At 39.1% G+C, this 18,632-nt stretch overlaps 2 protein-coding genes and 1 non-coding gene across 9 annotated transcripts; 2 read left to right on the forward strand and 1 right to left on the reverse strand.

The window, feature by feature from the left end:
• Positions 1–558: 558 nt before the first annotated feature.
• W03D8.2 (Serine/threonine-protein phosphatase) lies at positions 559–3,262 on the reverse strand (the record flags this gene model as incomplete). 3 transcript variants are annotated; one of them, NM_001393129.1, is made up of 4 exons in its annotated part: positions 559–863; positions 911–1,108; positions 1,357–1,968; positions 3,110–3,201. In NM_001393129.1, the coding sequence occupies 3 exons, from the start codon at positions 1,810–1,812 to the stop codon at positions 597–599; spliced, it is 921 nt and encodes a 306-aa protein (NP_001380043.1). The 3 variants fall into 3 exon arrangements, 2 of the variants coding, with proteins under 2 accessions (NP_001380043.1, NP_001249242.1); NR_131377.1 differs by having other exon boundaries at positions 595–863; positions 3,110–3,262; NM_001262313.3 differs by lacking the exon at positions 3,110–3,201 and adding an exon at positions 2,211–2,228 and having other exon boundaries at positions 597–863.
• On the forward strand, positions 1,993–2,055 carry W03D8.12. The gene has a single exon (NR_050000.1). It is a non-coding gene; the product is annotated as an Unclassified non-coding RNA W03D8.12 (non-coding RNA).
• A 1,924-nt stretch (positions 3,263–5,186) lies between the features above and the next one.
• On the forward strand, positions 5,187–18,214 carry itx-1 (InTestinal NeureXin-like; the record flags this gene model as incomplete). 5 transcript variants are annotated; one of them, NM_001306453.2, is made up of 30 exons in its annotated part: positions 5,187–5,344; positions 6,381–6,487; positions 6,535–6,631; positions 7,322–7,614; positions 7,708–7,783; positions 7,839–8,106; positions 8,184–8,415; positions 9,178–9,355; positions 9,402–9,542; positions 9,591–9,714; positions 10,003–10,099; positions 10,630–10,828; positions 11,044–11,193; positions 11,251–11,294; positions 11,347–11,525; positions 11,572–11,715; positions 12,543–12,628; positions 12,673–12,971; positions 13,358–13,543; positions 13,625–13,778; positions 13,854–14,006; positions 14,058–14,400; positions 14,505–14,664; positions 15,169–15,322; positions 15,384–15,662; positions 15,778–15,873; positions 15,931–16,014; positions 16,070–16,131; positions 16,518–16,744; positions 17,850–18,214. In NM_001306453.2, the coding sequence occupies 30 exons, from the start codon at positions 5,206–5,208 to the stop codon at positions 18,025–18,027; spliced, it is 4,929 nt and encodes a 1,642-aa protein (NP_001293382.1). The 5 variants fall into 5 exon arrangements, with proteins under 5 accessions (NP_001293382.1, NP_001249245.2, NP_001249244.2 ...); NM_001262316.5 differs by having other exon boundaries at positions 16,584–16,744; positions 17,850–18,204; NM_001262315.4 differs by having other exon boundaries at positions 5,206–5,344; positions 13,625–14,006; positions 16,584–16,744; positions 17,850–18,202.
• Positions 18,215–18,632: the final 418 nt, after the last annotated feature.

Consider the following 18,632-nt stretch of genomic DNA (forward strand, 5'->3'; position numbering starts at 1 on the left):
TTTGCTTTCGGATCACAATAATCGGGTCTGTAATTAAGTTTTTCCGTTGTATCCCCCAACAAATCGAAGCGACACCTCGCGGGTGCCATGTTGTCCGACACTAACTTTTTGTTTTCAAAAGTGGGAAAACAGTGACTTAAGATCATAATTATGCAAATACAGAAGTTGGTCTAAACTTAGGAAAAGATTGAGGTTGCACCAAAGTGTCACCCAAGTTTCACCCAACTCTTGCCAAACTTCTACCCAAGTTTGGAACAAAACAAAAAAAGTTTGGGTTTGGCAAGAGTTGGATGAAACTTGAGTTAAACTTTGGTGCTGCCTGAATCCAAGTTTTGCAGAATTATTGTCCAACTTTTGCACAAGTTCAGCCGACTTCTCATCCAAGTTAATATTTTTTGGGCCAAGAAGTTAGAGCCAAATCCCGAGTTGGTGTGGGTTCGCCTTTTTTATCGAAGTTTTAAATTCAACTCCAAAAATGAACACGTAAGATGTCGGCCACTAAAAACTTTTTGGGGTAAACTGTTTCCAATACAATTAGAGCCTCAAAAAATACAAAAAAAAATCTCAAAAACTTTATTCTCAATCAATCAAGTTCACTATCCCAAAAGACTCTCCAATCTTCCTTTCTTTCTCTTTTCATTCTTCCCAGATGACGACTTCATATCGCGAAATCCCAAGTACTCATTAGAACGGAGCGGTGCGTAGTGTCGGCATCTGTACAGAACCTGCTTAACCTTCACACGCTGTCCGACGAATTCAAGCTTGAGCACGGAGCTATTGTTCTTGTGTCCTTCGTAGTTCAGTGCGGAGAACAGGGAGATCAGGCGACCGCCGAAACGAAGCACACATCCTTGCGGGTACATCTGCAAACGACACTCAGTTATCAAAGGCTTCAGTCACTCCAGCTTACCTCCTTAAACAGTTGATGTCCCCGAATCACCAGAGCAATGTCATTTTTCGCACAAAACTCTTCGACAACACTTTTGCCATAAGTGAATGAAATTCCACGGTGACTGAGGCCCCAGCCGTTGCGTTCCGGCTGAGCCGGGTCCGACCAGAGAAGATCGCACGCTAGGCCGTACGGTGGGACCACCAAGGGACGCTCGATCTGAAAATCAAGATTTTTTATCAACATATTTCAAAGTTAATTGGATTTTCTGGAAATTTGCGGCGATTTTTCTTCCATTGAAAAATGATGCGTCAATGATCTACAGAAATCGCGGGAAAACTATACTACACGACGCCGGTGACGTCACACCATGTAACAATTAATTTCCCGCAATTTTTGCAGATCAAATGGCGAGGGATCCAATTTAGGATCCGAAATTATAGTAATTGGCTAAAAATTTTCCTTACCGAATTAATATCCTCCAAACTTTCCAGCCAAGGCGAAATTCCACCATGTGCACAGAACACCTTCCCTCCAATAACCGCCGCCAACGGCATACAATTGAAAGTATCAATGAACATTCTCCACACTTTCTCTCCTTCATCGTTCTTCCACTGCTCCAGGCATTCATCATAGAATCCGTAGTTCAGCGTAGTATTGACGTCTTCATGATTGCCACGCAGCAAGAAAACATGCTGAGGATAGCGATGTTTCATGCAGAACAGAAGACACATCACCACCACACTTTGTGATCCACGGTCCACGTAGTCCCCGAGGAACAAGTACTTTTGATTCGGGGGAGCCTCATTTGTCAGGAAGATTCGGAGCAGGTGAATCGATTGGCCGTGCATATCGGCGACCACTGTGATTGGCTCATTGCTAATTTCCAGGAGAGCTGGCTGCTCCAAAAACGCTTTTTTCATCTTGTCGGTGAGCTGCGAGATTTCTGAGATGGTAATGTCCACTCTCAGTTGATTGACTTTCTCATTGTCTTCTCCTTTTATAGTCTGAACTTCGGATGACAATATCTTGTACAGCAACGCGAAAACTTCGTTGTCATGGTTGATTTTTGGAAGTTTCTGAAAATGTTAATATTAGATTCGGGCTTAGGCTTGATCTCAGGCTTAGGCTTAGGCTTGTGCTTAGGCATAGCCTAGGCTTAGGCTCAAGTCTCTGGTTCCCTGCCTATGTTCCCGCCTGCCGCCTATTTTTTGCATTTTAATGGCTTGCGAAAGTAGGCAAGTAAGGCGCCGACTCGCCGCACAAGGCTTGTAAGCAGGCTTGTAGACCTTCAAGCAGGTAGGCCCAAAACATTACTTACCTCATTCGAAGAAGTCATTTTGTTTTGTTTGAATTGCCTTTGTTATATCGGTAAAATTGCAAAATAAATTGTTTTTCTTTCTCCAGAATCAATAACGAGATTCTACATGAGATAAGAAAGTGTTGGCAATGTTTAAAAAAAATAAAAGTTTCACGTAAAAATTGTGATTTTAAAGAAATTTTGGCCCTAATAAACAGGTTTAGGCGAACGTGTGTGCCTACCGTCTGGTACTTTGACATCAGGTCTAGGCACAAGGTAGGCAGGTACATCTGCGTCTACAAAAGGAAGGTTTACTGTAAAAAATAGTAAGCACGTGTAACTGCCGACTGCCCTGACTCTTGCCGTATGTGTAGGCACACTGAAGGCAGGTTCAGGGGTACAAGCCTACTTTTTGGACCTGCCTACCGTTTTGGGTTCTGGCTTTCGCAAGGCAGGCGCCTTCAAATTTCATCAAAAATCTTTCAGACAAAAAAGAATTTAATGAAATAAATTAACTTTTTCGCCTGCCTCAATACTACCTGCCTACCGCCTTTTTTCTGCATTTTGGTACATTGATTGTAGGTCACCTTGAAGGCAAGTAGAGGCCTAGGTGCCTACAAATTTCGTACCACAAGATATTTTATCTATTCTGAAGTTCAAACTTTTTTTAAATCACAATATTTTCTCACATGGCAAAATTTTTTGAAAAAAGATACGTTCACCTTGTAGGTACCTAAGTAGTCAACTATTATGCCTATCCTAAAACCTTCTTACCGCACCTCGCATCACCCGTATCCCGGTAATACCATGACGCTGCTGCCCTTTTCACCTGCCAGACAGACCTCTCTTCATTCCGAAACGTTTCGAAACATAACATTTTGTACGTAATAACCATGCCATTCATAATTATGTGTACTCACAAAAAAGGAGTCTACTTGACCTCCCTCCTATATGTATCACTTTCCGATTTCCATTTGAATGATTCAGCAGCCAATTTGGGATGAGGTGAAAAGAAGAAGAAAACAAACATGGGTCGCCTCTTCATACACTTTTCGAATTTTTAAGGTTAGAGAGGGAGAGAGGGCAAAGACACGCAGAGAAAATAAAAGTCTTATCAGTATGATGCACACAGGCATATATGGTCTGTGTATGCTTCTCCACTTTTACTCTCCGGAACCTCTTCACTGCTGTCTCCTTTTACACAGAGATCTGACTCATAAACACAGTTCCTTTCCTGTCATCTGATCTTGTTACTTTCTATGGTGGAAGAGTTTTTCTTTGAATTTCTAGGCCAGATTGTTGCCACCGTAGCCTAGAAAAAAAAATGGTGGCCGAGTTTTCTATTTTGCGCGGGCACGCTTATTGGTGGAGCATAAAATAGTAGCACAACTTTTTTTAAATTAAAAAAAAACATTAGAACTGTTTTAAATAAATCAACTAAATTATCGAAAAAAATACTAATGGTGTCGAATTACCGGTTAAGAAATTTACTTGGTATAGTTACATCACATGGTGGAAGAGTTTTTAAATTTCTAGGCCATGAGTTCCTAGGTTAAATATTCAAATATATTCATGTTTGTTTCCGTAGCCGAGTTTTTCAAAAACATTGTATTTTTGTCACAGATCTATTTGAAACTCGTCTTCCAAAATTAATAAATTTTTCGGTTTTTTTTGGAGCCTGGCAGAGTGTTCTCCTTTCCGCGGCCATGGTTTTTAGTGGAGCACATTTGCATTATAGTGATTTACTCCAATTTTTTGACTTAATTTTGAATTTGTAATGCAAAAAAAAAAAATGTAAATTGTTTTAAAAATGTAGAAAATGTCTTTCCGGAATCCGGTTTTCAGAATTTTTTTTTAATCCTGAAAATTTTACGCTGTGGTTCCCATGATAGGCATATGAGTACGTCCCTACATTATGCCTGCCTGCCTACCTACCTACTAGGCATGTACTTCTGTGCTTAATCAAAGGCTAACTGTAAAATGTAGATTATGAATATTCTGGATTTATATTTTAAAACTTTCTTAAAATTCCTAATTGCCTTCTCATTTCCCCTCAGTTGCCACCTATTTAAAAACAGTTTCCATCTCGTTTTACTCATCGTTATCATAACCATTCACCCTCACATTTTCCCTCTCTTTCCCATTTTAATTTCTCTTTCTTTCTGTGTGTGTTTCTAACCCACTCCGGAGTAGTAGTAGTAAACATGCAAGGCATTTTCCAACATTTTCCTTGTACCCTTCTTAAAAACTGTTCAAATTTATGCGTATGGCATTTGAAAGATCAATAATTGAAATTGGGGTTTCAGTTTTTTTTTTTTGAATTTTTTGAGATCCATTTTTCCAGAAAAAAAGTAAATTAAACCGACCTATTTAAATTAATTTTTCAGTCAACTTATTTTTGATCCAAAAATTCCAATTTAATCCAAAAAAATTTCCAAAAAAAAATTGTTCATACTAATTTTTGCCAGACCTACATATATTCTATTATAACAAGCTTATTTAACCTACCGTTTTTGGCCACTGGTTTTATTTTTAATTTTTTAATTTTTTTTTCAAAATCTGAAGAGGTCCTATGGCAAACGCGAACATAATTTTTAAATTAATACCTTTTTCTAATTTTTACGAAAATCTGGTATTTATTATTTTAGGTTTTACGGCATGTTTCTTCCAAATATGGAAATAATTTTTACAAAAAAATTTTTTTCAGTACATTAGGATCCAATAAAAGTTTTGTGTGCTTTACTATTTTCGGCGGATATAAAATTTTCAAAAATTCAAAATTAGTAGAATAATTGTATGTTCGTCTTGGAAATACATTTTTAAAATTACAAAAAAAAGTACTTTTGGGATTTGTGAAAATATTTTTCCTGGAAAAATCTGAAAACTTCACTCAATTATTTTTTGAAAAATTGCAATTGTTTTTATATCCGAAGCTAACTCAACTTTATTTTCCTGACAGTTCAAAATTAAATGGCTTTTTATTCTAGTTGCTCTCTATTTCAGCCGTACCCCAAAAATGTGGCAGTTGCTAGTGCCACTAGCTGTCCTTTTGACAGTTAGTGGGCAGTCAACTGATGAAATATCTCACGAGAGGATATTTCTCAAGTACCCGAGTTCTTTCGTCAATTTCACATCCGACAACTGGAAGCTCACAGGTAACTTAAAATGTTCAGAGACCGTGTGTTTTATTTTTGTAGGCAGGCAGACATTAGGCATGCTCGCCTAAATACGTGACCGTGTACACAAGGTTGAAAAAACATAGTCCTTAGGTGAAGATCCGAGATTCGTAGAACTTTTTTTTTTTTTAACCTACTTTCCTACATCATGTCTGCCTATCTACATGCCTACATCATGCCCGCCTGCCTTCATGCCTACATGTTGCCCGCCTGCCTATGTGCCTACATAATGCCCGCCTACCTACATGCCTAGATATTGCCCGCCTACCTACATGCCTAGATATTGCCCGCCTGCCCACATGCCTAGATATTGCCCGCCTACCTACATGCCTAGATATTGCCCGCCTACCTAGGCGCCTTCATCATGTCTGCCTTTCTACATGCCTACATCATAGTCGCCTGCCTATGTGCTTGCATTATGTCCGCCCACCAACCCGCCTACATGTTGCCCGCCTGCCTATGTGCCTGCATCATACCCGCCTACCTACATGCCTAAATTTTGTTCGCCTACCTGTGTGCCTATATTCTAAACTCTGTGACCTTTGTGTAAACCAGCGCATTTAATTTTGAAACTAGGTTGTAAGTCTGCTTTTTTGTGCGCAGGCCGCCTCGTAGACATGCATTTTCAAACAAAATCAATAAATACTTCTCATTCCTAAAATACAGGCCGACTATCTAAACTGATAATAAAAGCATATAGGTCGGTAAGGTGCAAAAGAGGGCATCTTCTTTATACAAGTGTCAATGTGTATGTGTGTGTGGGCAAATAGAAAGGTGTGAATGTTTGTTCGTGAAAAAGTGTTAAGGATGAATAAATGCATCATCAAGATTTTGAAAACGTCTTGGAAAGGGGAGACAATCTGAATTTTGCCCGGAAAGTCAAATTTTATACGGAAACAATTTTGGATAAAAATTAATTTTTGTTTGCGAGGAGATTCAAATTATATTAGAATAAAATTTAAAACTCCAATTTTCTCAGAAAAAAATTGGTGGAACACAATTATTCCTTTTCCAGAAACCGATAACCAACTGATCATCGCTGTGAAATTCCAAGCTTCAAGCCACATTGGACAGATTTTCAGTGTTAGATTTATTAATCCAGATGGTAGTTTAAAGGCATTGGTATGTAGATCAAAAGTTTTATACATCTATTAACTTTCAATTTTCAGTTAACCGCTGGAATTGCTGCTGGAATTCTTCAAATAAACCTTTACGATGACAAGAACACAAAGATTCTAAATAAGCCGATGGAGAATAGTCCGATTAGTGAGTTTTTTGGCACTTGCAATCATGGCAAATTGCATTTTTGCCGGCCGCAAAAGATAAAACGGTACTTGTGTATCATTTCCCCTCATTTTAATATTATCCATTAAAAAAAAAACGTGATGTCCATTTTCCATCTTTAGGCTTAGAAATGGTTATTTCCTAAGCCTAAAAATACAAAAACTCCACACGTTTTTATTTAAAAATTCATTTTTAAAATGAGGGGAAATAATACACAAGTACCGATAAAACTCGGCCACCAAATTATTTTCGCCGCCGCTTCAAACTAACTTGCAAAATATACAGTCTTGTATCGAAAAAATGAAAAGTTTTTTTTTCCAAAGTTCAATTGTTGTGTGTTCATGTGTTCAATTTTTTGAAATTCCCTTTAATTTTTTTATTATGAAAATTAGTTTTTCTTGAAAAAGTGTCCTAATTCCCTAAAATGAAGGGTTGGCGACAATTGCCGTTCTGCAGATTTTTTTTTGGCAAATCGGCAGATTGCCGGTTTGCCGATTTGCCGGAAAGAATTACCTTTCAAAATAGATGTAAGAACATTCATAAGATTGTCGAACATTTCCGGCAATTTCAGAAAGTCGAGAATTTGCCGGTTTGCCAATTTGCCGATTTGCCGGAAAAATTGTTTCCCACCCACCCCTGCACTGTATATCTAAACAAATATACATTTTCCAGACGTCCACGAGCACAGTCTTGCTGTGGGACTAAACACAACGGCTCGAAATCTTTGGTACAAGCTGGGCGCCGACAACGACCTGAACTGCGAGATCAATCAAGCAATCGATATCTCGAATACCGAAGTGACGGTGACAATCGGTGGAGGAAGTCAGTCAATGATCGGGTGTGTCTCTATTGTAGCTGTTTCCGCTGGAGAGAGCTCTCCAGTGTCCCAAGGAACTCCGATCGCTTATCAGGATATTGATGAGTGCCCGAAAGCGGATGCCTGCACAACGAAGGATTGTAATACGGTGAGCAATATTTTGAATTGGCACGCAGTCAAGATCAAGAGCTGGCCAATCAGTAAGCTGGGGGTCATGCACAAACTTATAAATACATTTTAGGGTCGCTGCATCCAACTTGAAGTTCCCACCTGTGACTGCTACGGTACAGAGATGGCCGGCCCGAATTGTCGACTGCGTGAGTTTTTATTTACCCCTAAAAACTCCAGTTTTTTTTAACTCAAAGTTTTCAGCTGCTCCAACCATCCAACTCCGCAACAATGATGAAAACGAGGAATCATCTGCGTATCTTCGCTACAAGCCGTGGGAGATGGACTCCCATTTCAGCCGTCTTTCCATGGATTTCAGATTTTCGGATTCTGACGCAAAGGAGGGAATTCTGGTGTACGGAGAGACAAGTCAGGGGAAAATTTTCAAGATTTATGTGGTCGGTACCAAGGGAAAAGTGATGCTTGACACGACTAATGTAGCGGATTTCGAGTTGAGAGAGGACCATTCAATGTGAGTTTTTTTTCCAAGCGCTTACTTGGATTTAAGTTAAATTTAAGTTCAACAGAAAAAAAGGTTTCCCCCTTCAGATTCCATAGTATCATCGTCAAAATCGTGGACGGAATATTCAATATGCTCGTGGACGATAATGTCCACCGACGGGCATTCAATGAAAGTGATGCTCTGGTTTTTGATACAATTCAATTTGGAGCACCTATTCCGACGGATGTTTCTGAAGTCGGGGTCACTGCGTGTGTCAAGAATGTCTATGTCGATCATGTTGATATTATTGAACTGGCGGTTTTGACGAATGATTCGAGGGTAAGGTTACTGTGGGTTACTGTAAATTACTGTAGGTTACTGCAGGTTACTGTATGTTACTGTAGGTTACTGTAGGTTACTGTAACAGTGTTACTATAGTTTGCTGATTACTACAGCATCATGATGGATTTTTTGGTTTTGGTTACTGTAGATTCAGTGTGCCTAGTTAGTAACGTAAATTCCAAGTTACTGTAGGATAATTATAGATCAAGTTACTGTAGGGTCACGGTGCTTTGGTAGGTGACTCTAGGATTTTAAACTAAAAGATAATAGTCGTCTTACTGTACCTTTAGCTGGCTAGATTACTGTAGTTGTGTTTGGTTGAGTTATAATACTTTCGGTACTGTACATTGAATTAATATGCTACTAGGGTCACTGCTCCGGTTACTGTAGGCTTATGGTACTTAGTAAGAAATTAGGCTTGTGGTGGCTGGGTTACTGTAGATGGCTTGTTGCATACTGACTAAATGGGTTACTGTATGCAGTTTTTATGGTTACTGTAATACAACATTTCAGATTATTTTAGTACTATTTTCGAGACTCAGTTCAGGGTCGTAACTAATTGGGTACAGTAAAGCTATTTGGCTACAGAGTACTGTAAGATAATTATCAACGAATTTATATAATTACTGTGAAAACTGAATAAATAGATTACGGTAGCACCACATTCTTCAAAAGTTACGTGAAACACTAGGCAAAATGCTGTGGACTTCTCGAGTTTCAAAGTGTAATTTGTAACTAGCTGGCACCACCATTTTTTAGACGACTGCTTCAAGAGTCCGGTCTTGCAACAACGAGGATCTCACAGAATTCCAAGGGCCATCTCTATTCTCTGCTGATCCTCTCGCGGAAATTTTAGTCGAAGATCCCAGTGATATTAAATCAGAGTTTGGTGAGAGTGTGATTGGAGCTGATATGTTCCCGGTGCCAAGTAACAAAAGTTAGTTTTTTTCATAATATTCCAATAAAGCTATAAACGTTCTCAGAACCCAAAACACAGCCTCTCAGCAGCTGTGAGAAGGCGAATGCATATATGTGCCAGAACGGAGCCGGTTGCAAGAAGGAGAGCGAGACGGAGTTTACTTGCTTCTGCAAAGAGGGATATATCGGGAAGTTTTGCCAATTCAGTAAGTCTTGAGGGTTTTGCTGACCTATTAATGCGATAATGTTTCCAGCAACAATCCCTCGATCCTGTGCAGAAGCCTACGACTTCTTGAAGCTTCCGAATGGTGCCACATGGGTTGATGTGGATGGGAATAGAAAGTTGGATCCTTCCGTGACAATGTGCACTGACGGGCAGTAAGTTTTTCATTGTGGCCTAGATGAAAAGCTATGACGTCACTTCTATTTTTGAGCGGGATCTGGTCCAGATTTTGATATGAAATAGACAAGCTCGGCCCTTCAAAAAAGACGATGGTCGAGTTTTCCACGGCCAGCTTAGGATTTCTAAGTCATTTGGAGCGTTCTTCATTACTGGCATACTATTCATAACGTCACTTGTTGGCCGATACTAAGAATCAGAAACTTGTGACGTCACTCCTCTTCCACGGCCGTACTGAATGAAGAGCTCACAAATTTAAATTTCAGAACTGAAATCCCGCATGACATGAAGCCCGGCTATGTGGTCCGAGATACCACTTACCAAAATCATTCGCTCTTTGTTCTTAGCTACAGAGATTTTAACGTAAGTGATGGTATAGTCAACTACAGTACTCCTAGCGTACTGTAGAGGGTACTGTAGGCGTACTGTAGTTTCATACAAAATCATTACTGTAGTACTGTAGTACTGTACTAGATACTGTTAGATTATGTTGGAAGTGTACTGTAAGATTCTATTGAAATTTTACTGTAAAATTAAGCTTACTGTAAGGTTACTGTACTGTTGGGTTACTGTAGTTTCAAAAAAAGGGTCTCGAGCTTCTAAAAAGATTTTGGTTTGAGGTACTGTAGTGGTACTGTAAGGGTACTGTAGGGTTACTGTAGGAGTACTGTAGGGTTACTGCAGGATTACTGTAGCTTTAGAAAAATTTAGTTTTGAGCTTCTAAAACGATTTTGGCTTCAGGTGGTACCGTAGGGGTACCGTAGGTGTACGTTTACTGTATGATTGCTGTAGATTTAGAAAATTTTGGTTTTAGGATTTTGATAATGTAGGAGTGCTGTAGGGTTACTATAGGTTTAGAGAACAGATCTCAAACTACAAACTATACTTTCAGTCTTGGCAACTTGCCAAATATATCAAAAACTCGGGAAGTTGCTCTCAAACCGTTAATTATCGTTGCAATAAGGCTCCGCTGAGATTCAAAGAAGGAAAAACGTGGTTCAAAAGTGTCTCCAACGCGACGGAGAAGATCAAGCAAATTGGAATGCTGCCGAACTCTTGCCCATGTCTGGATCGCGGATGTCAATCTGGAGGTACGTTTTTTGAATTTTCAGAATGAAAATTTTAAGGAAATCTCCCTATTAAGGAGTTTACACAAGGTTCGGACACTTTGCCAAAAACGGAGAAATATTGAAAGTAAATCGTAAGGGAAATCTGAACACTGGGGCTGCATGAAAAATTTATTTTTTTTGTTTGGGCATGGGGCATTAACTGAGAGAACAGTGAGAATTCTAAAAATCCATTCCAGAAAAGTGCAACTGTGACTCTGGAGCCATTTCGGAGGACATCGGAGAGCTCACTGGCAGGTATTCGGGAATTTGTGAAGTGGTCACACTTTTTGACGAGGCTGATGTTCGGGCAGAGATGACGATTTCAGAGCTGAAATGTTCAGGATATGGTTTGTTGGATTTTCAGATTTTCAGGTCTCAGGGAGACGAAAAACTTTAATTTTCAGAAAATGAGAAGCCCATCAGGTTCACTGAAAGGACGGAGCTTAAGGTGAGGATTTAAGGTACTACTGAGTGAGTACTCACTCTCCCAATAATTTCAGATCTCCGACTGGACTGGAGAATCCATAGATCTTCAATTCCGAACAACAGAAACCCCTGCCTCCCTGGTGACCGTCCAAGGAAACTATGGTGAAAAGATCATAAGTGTATCACTGACGGACGGGCACACAGTTCAAATTAGCAATTTCGAAGCTCTCAAGATTATCGAGTCCCAGACAAAGTAAGATTAGATCTGAGATACAATTACCAGTCAGATGAATTTTCAGACTAAACGACAGTAACTGGCATCACGTGCTCATTGAGCTTGCGGACGGTGAAATCCGGGTTACCGTAGACGCCACACATGTGCTGATGACTATTGGGGATAATGCGGTTTTGGAGGGAAGTGTGGTGCTCGGTGGAGAAGGAGAGTAAGTTGAAGTATTGAAACATGGTGCATCGATTGGTCGCACCTTTTGTGCACTTTAACTGATTCACACGCAGCTTTTCGCACAGGCGGCTTTTCGGGTAAATCGGCAAACTGTCGGAATTGAAAATTTCCGGCAAATTGGCAAATTGCCGTAATTGAACACTTCCGGCAAATTGGCAACTTGTAGGAATTGAAAATTCCCGGCAAATCGGCAAATTGCCGGAATTGAAATTTCCAGCGAATCGGCAACTTGTAGGAATTGAAAATTTCCGGCAAATCGGCAAATTGTCGGAATTGAAATTTTCCGGCGAATCGGCAAATTGCCGGAATTGAAATTTTCCGGCAAATCGGCAAACCGTTAAACTGCCGATTTGCTGAATTTGCCGAATTTTCCGGAAAAACGGCAAATTGTGGTTTGCACTTTCTTTTTGGAAATTTCAAAATTGATATTTTAATGCGCAAAATTGTACGCATCCTATAAATGTTCCTACATCTATTTTGAAAAGTAAGCAAATTCTATGAAAATATCTTTTTTAAAAAACGGGAAAATTTTTAAAATAAACACAGTTTTAAGTGGTTTCGTCTTATAGAAAATCCTCTAAATTCTTCCGGAAAATTGATATCCGGCAAACGGCAAATCGGCAACTTGCCGAACATGAAACTTTTTTGCCGATTTGCCGAATTTGTAGACAAAAAAATTGGCCGAATGGCACTTGCCGGCTTCCCCTAAATAGAACATATGTAAATAATTATACATCATCGCGAGCCTTGTTCACTGTCGGCTTAAATTTTCACAAAAACTTTTATTTTTATTTTTTTCATTTTCAGCGGACTTATCGGCTGCGTTCGGAATGTGCTGATTAATGACGAGCCTGTGAACCTTCAGGAAATCGTGAAAACTTCTGAGAAAACAGGTTTTTGCAGAAGTTCAGTACGGCAACTTGACGGTTTTTTTTAGGAATCACCGAAACTTGCGACACCCGATGCACTGCGGACTTTTGTCAAAACGGTGCAAAATGCTACGAAGATTTTGTGTCAGGAATGCCATTCTGTCAGTGTGCCTTCCCGGATGTACATTCCGGTGTGAACTGTGAGATCGATATAAACACGAATTCGTCAGTCAGCTTCCATGGTGGATATCTAAAGTTCGACGATGTGAAGAATGTGCTGAATGCTCCGATTTACTTCAGTTTTAGGACGGATAGAACTCACGCGTTGTTGTTCTTTGCACACGATCAGAATAACAATTTCTTACAGGTACGATTTTATGTTTAGGTCCGAATCGGGGGGGGGGGGGGGGGGACAAACGACTTTTCCGACAAATTGGCAAACCGACAAATTGCCGGAATTGAAATTTCCTGTAAATCGGCGAATAGCCGGAATTGAAAATTTACGGAAAATGAGCAAATTGCTGGAATCGAAATTCCCGGAATTGAAATTTCCGGCAAAGCGGCAAATTGCCAGAGTTAAAAATTCTCGTCATATGGGCAAACCGGCAAAGTTCTAATTTGCCGAACGCCAATTGCCGCCCATCCCTGGACCAAATCCTTCAATATCTAAAGTTTTAAAATTGAATTGGTAGAATAAACTATGTTTTCTGGGCCCGTTTTTTGTCGGCTGCACATTTTCTTATCCACTTCCAGGTTCACCTTTCCGAAGAAGTGAATGTAACCCTGACGCTCAACAATTTGGACATTGTCTCTCAATGCACCGTCCGTGCTCAACCTGGCACAGAATACGGAGATATGAGGTGGATTCAAGTTGCAATTACTCATGACTCGAAATCTTCTCAGCTGCAAGTTGACGACGCTGCGTGCACTATTAGAACGGTAGGTCGAAACTGTCCTGGGTGTAGGCAGGCATATCTGCGCCTACCTACATTCCTTGAATTCTCATAATCCAATTTTCAGTCCCGAGTGCTGTCCGAAATACCAATTACTCGACTATTGGATGTCTATAATTCAGAATTAGTTGGAATGCCAGTTGGACTTGCCGCACCGGTTAAGCCTAATCCTTACACTTTTACTTTTATCGGAAACGTGAATACAGGAGAGAAGACTAATGGTAAACGTTTACTGTTTTCCGACTGTCTACCCAGGCGTAGGTCGCCTAGTATTTTTCTAATGCTCATATTTCCAGATGGCTCTTTCATCTTGGCGCCAAAGTACGAGTCCCCAATTCCGCGTTTCTATGGATGTATCCGAGGATTTCAGATTAATCGAGAAATGATCGATATGAGGGAGAAAACGGAACACTTGGCGACAAGTGAGATGTATGAAGCATATGGGCCAGGTAAACCAGCATGCCTACGTGCCTACCTACGGCAGAGATTATGAATTTCAGCGCTGGTAAAAGTCGGCTGCGAAGTTGGCTGCTCTTCAATCACCTGCTTAAACGGGGGTCATTGCTCTGTTGCCTGGGCTAACACGGATCCATCAGCTGCTACAACGACTTGTGACTGCTCCCGTACCAGCTACACCGGAGCATCTTGCTCACTGGACGAGGGAGTTCATATGGAGCGAAGTGGATTTATTGAGTTTGACATTTCAAAAGAGATGGCGAGATATGTTTTCATTGAACAAAACTCAAAAATCCCGCAGCTTTTAAAGTTTGCATTTTCATCCAGTCCGGAAATAGTGCTGAAAGACAAGTCAATGCTAGCTCTCGTGGTTTTCAGAGAGAAACAGTGAGTTTACTATTGTAGGCTACCTACACCTGCCTACTAAAAAAATGCCCAGCCCTGGTGGGCAGGCAGGTAGGCAACCTTCTAATTATTCTAAAATTTTCCAGAAAACTGGAAATCGAGATCAACCCGAATCGAACTATCAACGTTGCAATCACTTATGAGAATGGTAAATCTGATGTGCTGAATTTTGTCGGAGATTTTCTAGACGGGTACCGCCATTTTGTAGTGGTGCAGACAAATCAAGCAAGTGCAACTGCTGTCATGGTAAGTTGTAGATTGTAGTATTTGTAGTGTGTAGTTCATGAGATCATTAAATAATTAATTAGTTTAGTAATACCACTAGGGTTACGGACTTATTTTTTTTAATTTTATTTTTTCTACAAACTATGGCATCGTCATAAATTTAAATTTATGAAGTATTAGCGTAAGCGTACTGTAGGAGTACTGTAGCAACAATTTCAAGGAAATTGACATATCACAAGTTAACCTAATGCCTAGATCCTGCCATTTTACTGTATTGGCACTGTAAGAGACACTGCAAAATTTTATGAATAGAGCTACATGCGGAGGTCATAGTTTGTAGTATTTGTAGTTTGAAATCAGTGACGTCATACCTTACATTATCTACAGTCTAATGAAAGGATGATGTAGGGGTACTGTAGGCGGATTTTCACCCGATTTGAAGTGCCTTACTATAGTAATAAGCTTGGATAAAGGTACTGTAGGATTACTGTACTTTCTACTAATTTATATAATCCCATATTTCAGATCGACTCATTGCGTCAAGACTTTGAGTACCGCGGAAAAGATAAGAACATAGATTTATTCAACGCGGAAAGGATCCGAATTGGAGGTGGCCCACGAGATCGTTACACCGAAACCGATGGATATTTGAAAGCAGGATATACTGGATGTATTTCCAGTAAGTCTTTTGAACTTCTACCTCATGCCTGCCTACCTACTTTTGATCCCGTTTTTTTCAGATTTCATTGTCGACTATCAACGTGGCTCCTCACTAACCTACAAACCAATCACCTACTTTGCGAACCCCACTCACCATCTCTCCAAGCTCATCATGACCAATCGAATCGTATTAGGTGGATGTGCAGCTTTCGAAGTTCCGAATTCTCTTCCAGTTTATCAGAATCGAGTCAAGTTCCCAGTTTGGGATACCGAGTTTAGAAGATTTGTCTATTTTCGTGATGTTGAACCATTGAACGATAATAATGATACCGAATGGACTGATGAGGATAGTGGATCGCGTAAGTTATCATAGACGGGCCCAATGAATTGTCGGCCGCATGACGTGCTCTCTTGTCCGCAAACACCGCGACGACAAATTTCACACAAAGATAGTAAGTAGTTTGAAATTTTCAGTTATGTGGGTCGTATTTATCATTTTCGTGCTCGGTGTGATCTTCCTGATCATCTTCTGCATTTTCATGAAGTGCTGCAGGGAGAAGATTCATGCACGTAAGTGGGGACGTGGCCGCGAGAAACCTCGGCCACTGACTTTTTTATTCTTTTCAGGAGACGATGAGTACTTACACGACGAGGATATACCTCTACATATGGCGCCGACGATTTTGAGACACCCACAGCCAAGTCCACCACGTAAGTTTTTGATTTTAAGGTTTTTTACAACAGCTAAAAATTAATTGAATTTCAGCAATCAAAAAATCAGCGGCGAGCAACTACAAGATCCCAAACCCGAACATCGATTTTAATAAGGTAAGGATGTACCCCTGTAGCTTTTGCGTAAACGACACTCCGCAGAATTTTGGCCTCTAGAAATTGCGGAAATTTTTTTCCCGCCATTTTTTGAGGTCAAACGGAGTGTCGTTGGCTTCTTGTTAGAGTAGAATCAGCACGTGGCCTCGAGTAGGGGAAAACTCGGCCACCAACTTTTATTTCACAACTGTCATCACTTGCATACCAGCAATGAAAACGCGCTCTAGCGACATAAATATTTCATATTGTAGAAAGCCTATTTGAATTTTTTTCAAATTTATGAGATTGTGGCCGAGTTTCCTCTTTTCCGCGGTCACGTATCCTGTTGTAAGTGAAGCTTGTGCCAGCTAGACCAAATCGCGTACTCGCCCGCATTTCTGTATCAGGATGAAGATCACACGCGCGCCACGAGCATCACCTCGTCCGGCATCTCCGGATATTTCACTGCTCAGGAAAATACGTTTGACTATGATGATGAGGATGAGTTTGCCGGCATCGCAGACGACAATGTGACGGACGATGTGACGGTACGCAATGAGGTTGATGATAGTGATAATGAGACGATTCGTCATATTGATGATGAAGTACAGGATGAGGATGGTATGGTTATTGTGTGAGTTTTCTGGAAATTTTGAATGGCAGAGAAATATTTTAACAAATCAAAGTTTGAAATATTAGAAAAAAATGTATTTTAAACTTCGTAACAAGCGCGAAGATTTTTTTAAATTTGAAATTAGCGCAGAATTGTTTTGGAATATGTTAAAATTAAAATTTTGTGCCAAAGTTTTTGGTTGTTTTTTTTTTGAACAAAATTAGATCCAGTTTCAATTCCACACCAATTTAATTCTGATACTTCAAAATGAGTGTTTAGAGGCAAATTTTTTTGAAAATGTTTAATATTAAATTGTCAATTTCTTTTTGGTTTCAAAATATGGAAGTTTTAACTTTTGTGCCAAAATGTTTAGAAAATACGAAATTTGAAAATTTTGAGTTTTGCATAATTTTTTAAACATTTTTTTAGTTTCCCGTTTGAAATTTAAAAAGTCAAAATTTGAAATTTCGCCCCCAAGGTTTTTCAAAAATTGAAATTCGAAATTAGAGTAAAACTGCAAAAATTAACATGAAATTTTTTAGAAGTATTAAAATTGCGCCCAAGTTTTCAGAAAAACTTTAACCCAGTTTTGCGCAAATTTTTTTGGAATTTTTTTTTTTGATTAGGACAAATATTGTTTCAAACCATTTATGTCCTCGCAATAGTTTGTTTGTTTTAAATCTTTAATCTCGATTTTATTTCAAGTTTTTCAAAAGTTAAAATTTGAATTTCAACATTCAAACATTGGAGGACAATTCCTAGAACAATTAAAAATAAATTTTAGGATGTTGCTAAAAAAAATATCCCTCAAAGTTGGACTACTGTGGGAAGTTTTTTCTATGGGAAGTTTTTCTGTGGGAAGTTTTTTCTATGATGCTAAAATGGCAAAATATCATTTAAAAACTTTTTTTTTTAATTTTGAAAAAGTTTTATTTCGAGTCAAAAAACTAAGTTTTCACTAATTTTTTGGAAGTCGTCGATCCAAAAAAAAAATATTTTAACTCGAAAGAAATTGTTTTTTGAATTTTCATTATGATATTCGGTTATTTTGGCGTCGTAGGAATAATTTTTAATAGTTTCCTCACTGGTTTCAAACTGAGCCCATTTTACCATACAGTGTTTTAAGGTCACGTCCAACACAAGTAAGCCATCTACCACAACGTGTATCCTCCTTCCGAACCGGTGACCCAACCGCTCCAAAAGATAGCCCATTATACTCAAATATTCGGCCACCAACGTCTCCAATTCATGCAAGTGTGCCAGTTCCACCGCCAAGAATGTCAAATAATTCTCCGTTTGCCTAGATTTTTGAATTCTTTTTTTGCTCCAATCACCTCCCCAATGTATAACGTGTATTTCATTTCGCACCTTTGTTTTAACTTTTTAATTTAATTTAATAATTTTTTTTTCGAATTTTTCTGGTTAAAAATAAAAAATTCTAAATGTTAAAATCTCAATAAAGTTTTAAAAAATCTCAAAATTTCGAGAAAAAAGTGTTTATCAGTAAAGTAAAAACCACAATATTTTCACATTTTGCACAAAATTCGAAAATCGAAAATTTGTCCTATTTTGGTAATTTTCTTATGTTTTCTTAGCAAAATAAATACAATTTTATTTTAAAAAATTTAATTTTAAAAATTAATTTTCTGAAATTTTTCTTCGGAAAATCTATAATAAAATCAAAAATTCAAAGAACCCGTCATCGAGGTAGACCATGTATCTCCTTTTTGATAAAATATGGAAGAACATGCGACTTCCTTTTCCACTGATAAAACTAGTCGCATGTCGGTTTGATCTACGTAGATCTACGATAATTGCGCATTTTTTTGGGTAGAGATCTCCCGCCTTTTTTGTAGTTCAAACAGTGATTGGACATTCTGACACCACGAGTAGTCCCTGGGGGATATCA

Source organism: Caenorhabditis elegans, chromosome I (assembly GCF_000002985.6).
Source record: "Caenorhabditis elegans chromosome I".
In the NCBI taxonomy this organism is placed as follows: Eukaryota; Metazoa; Nematoda; class Chromadorea; order Rhabditida; family Rhabditidae; genus Caenorhabditis; species Caenorhabditis elegans.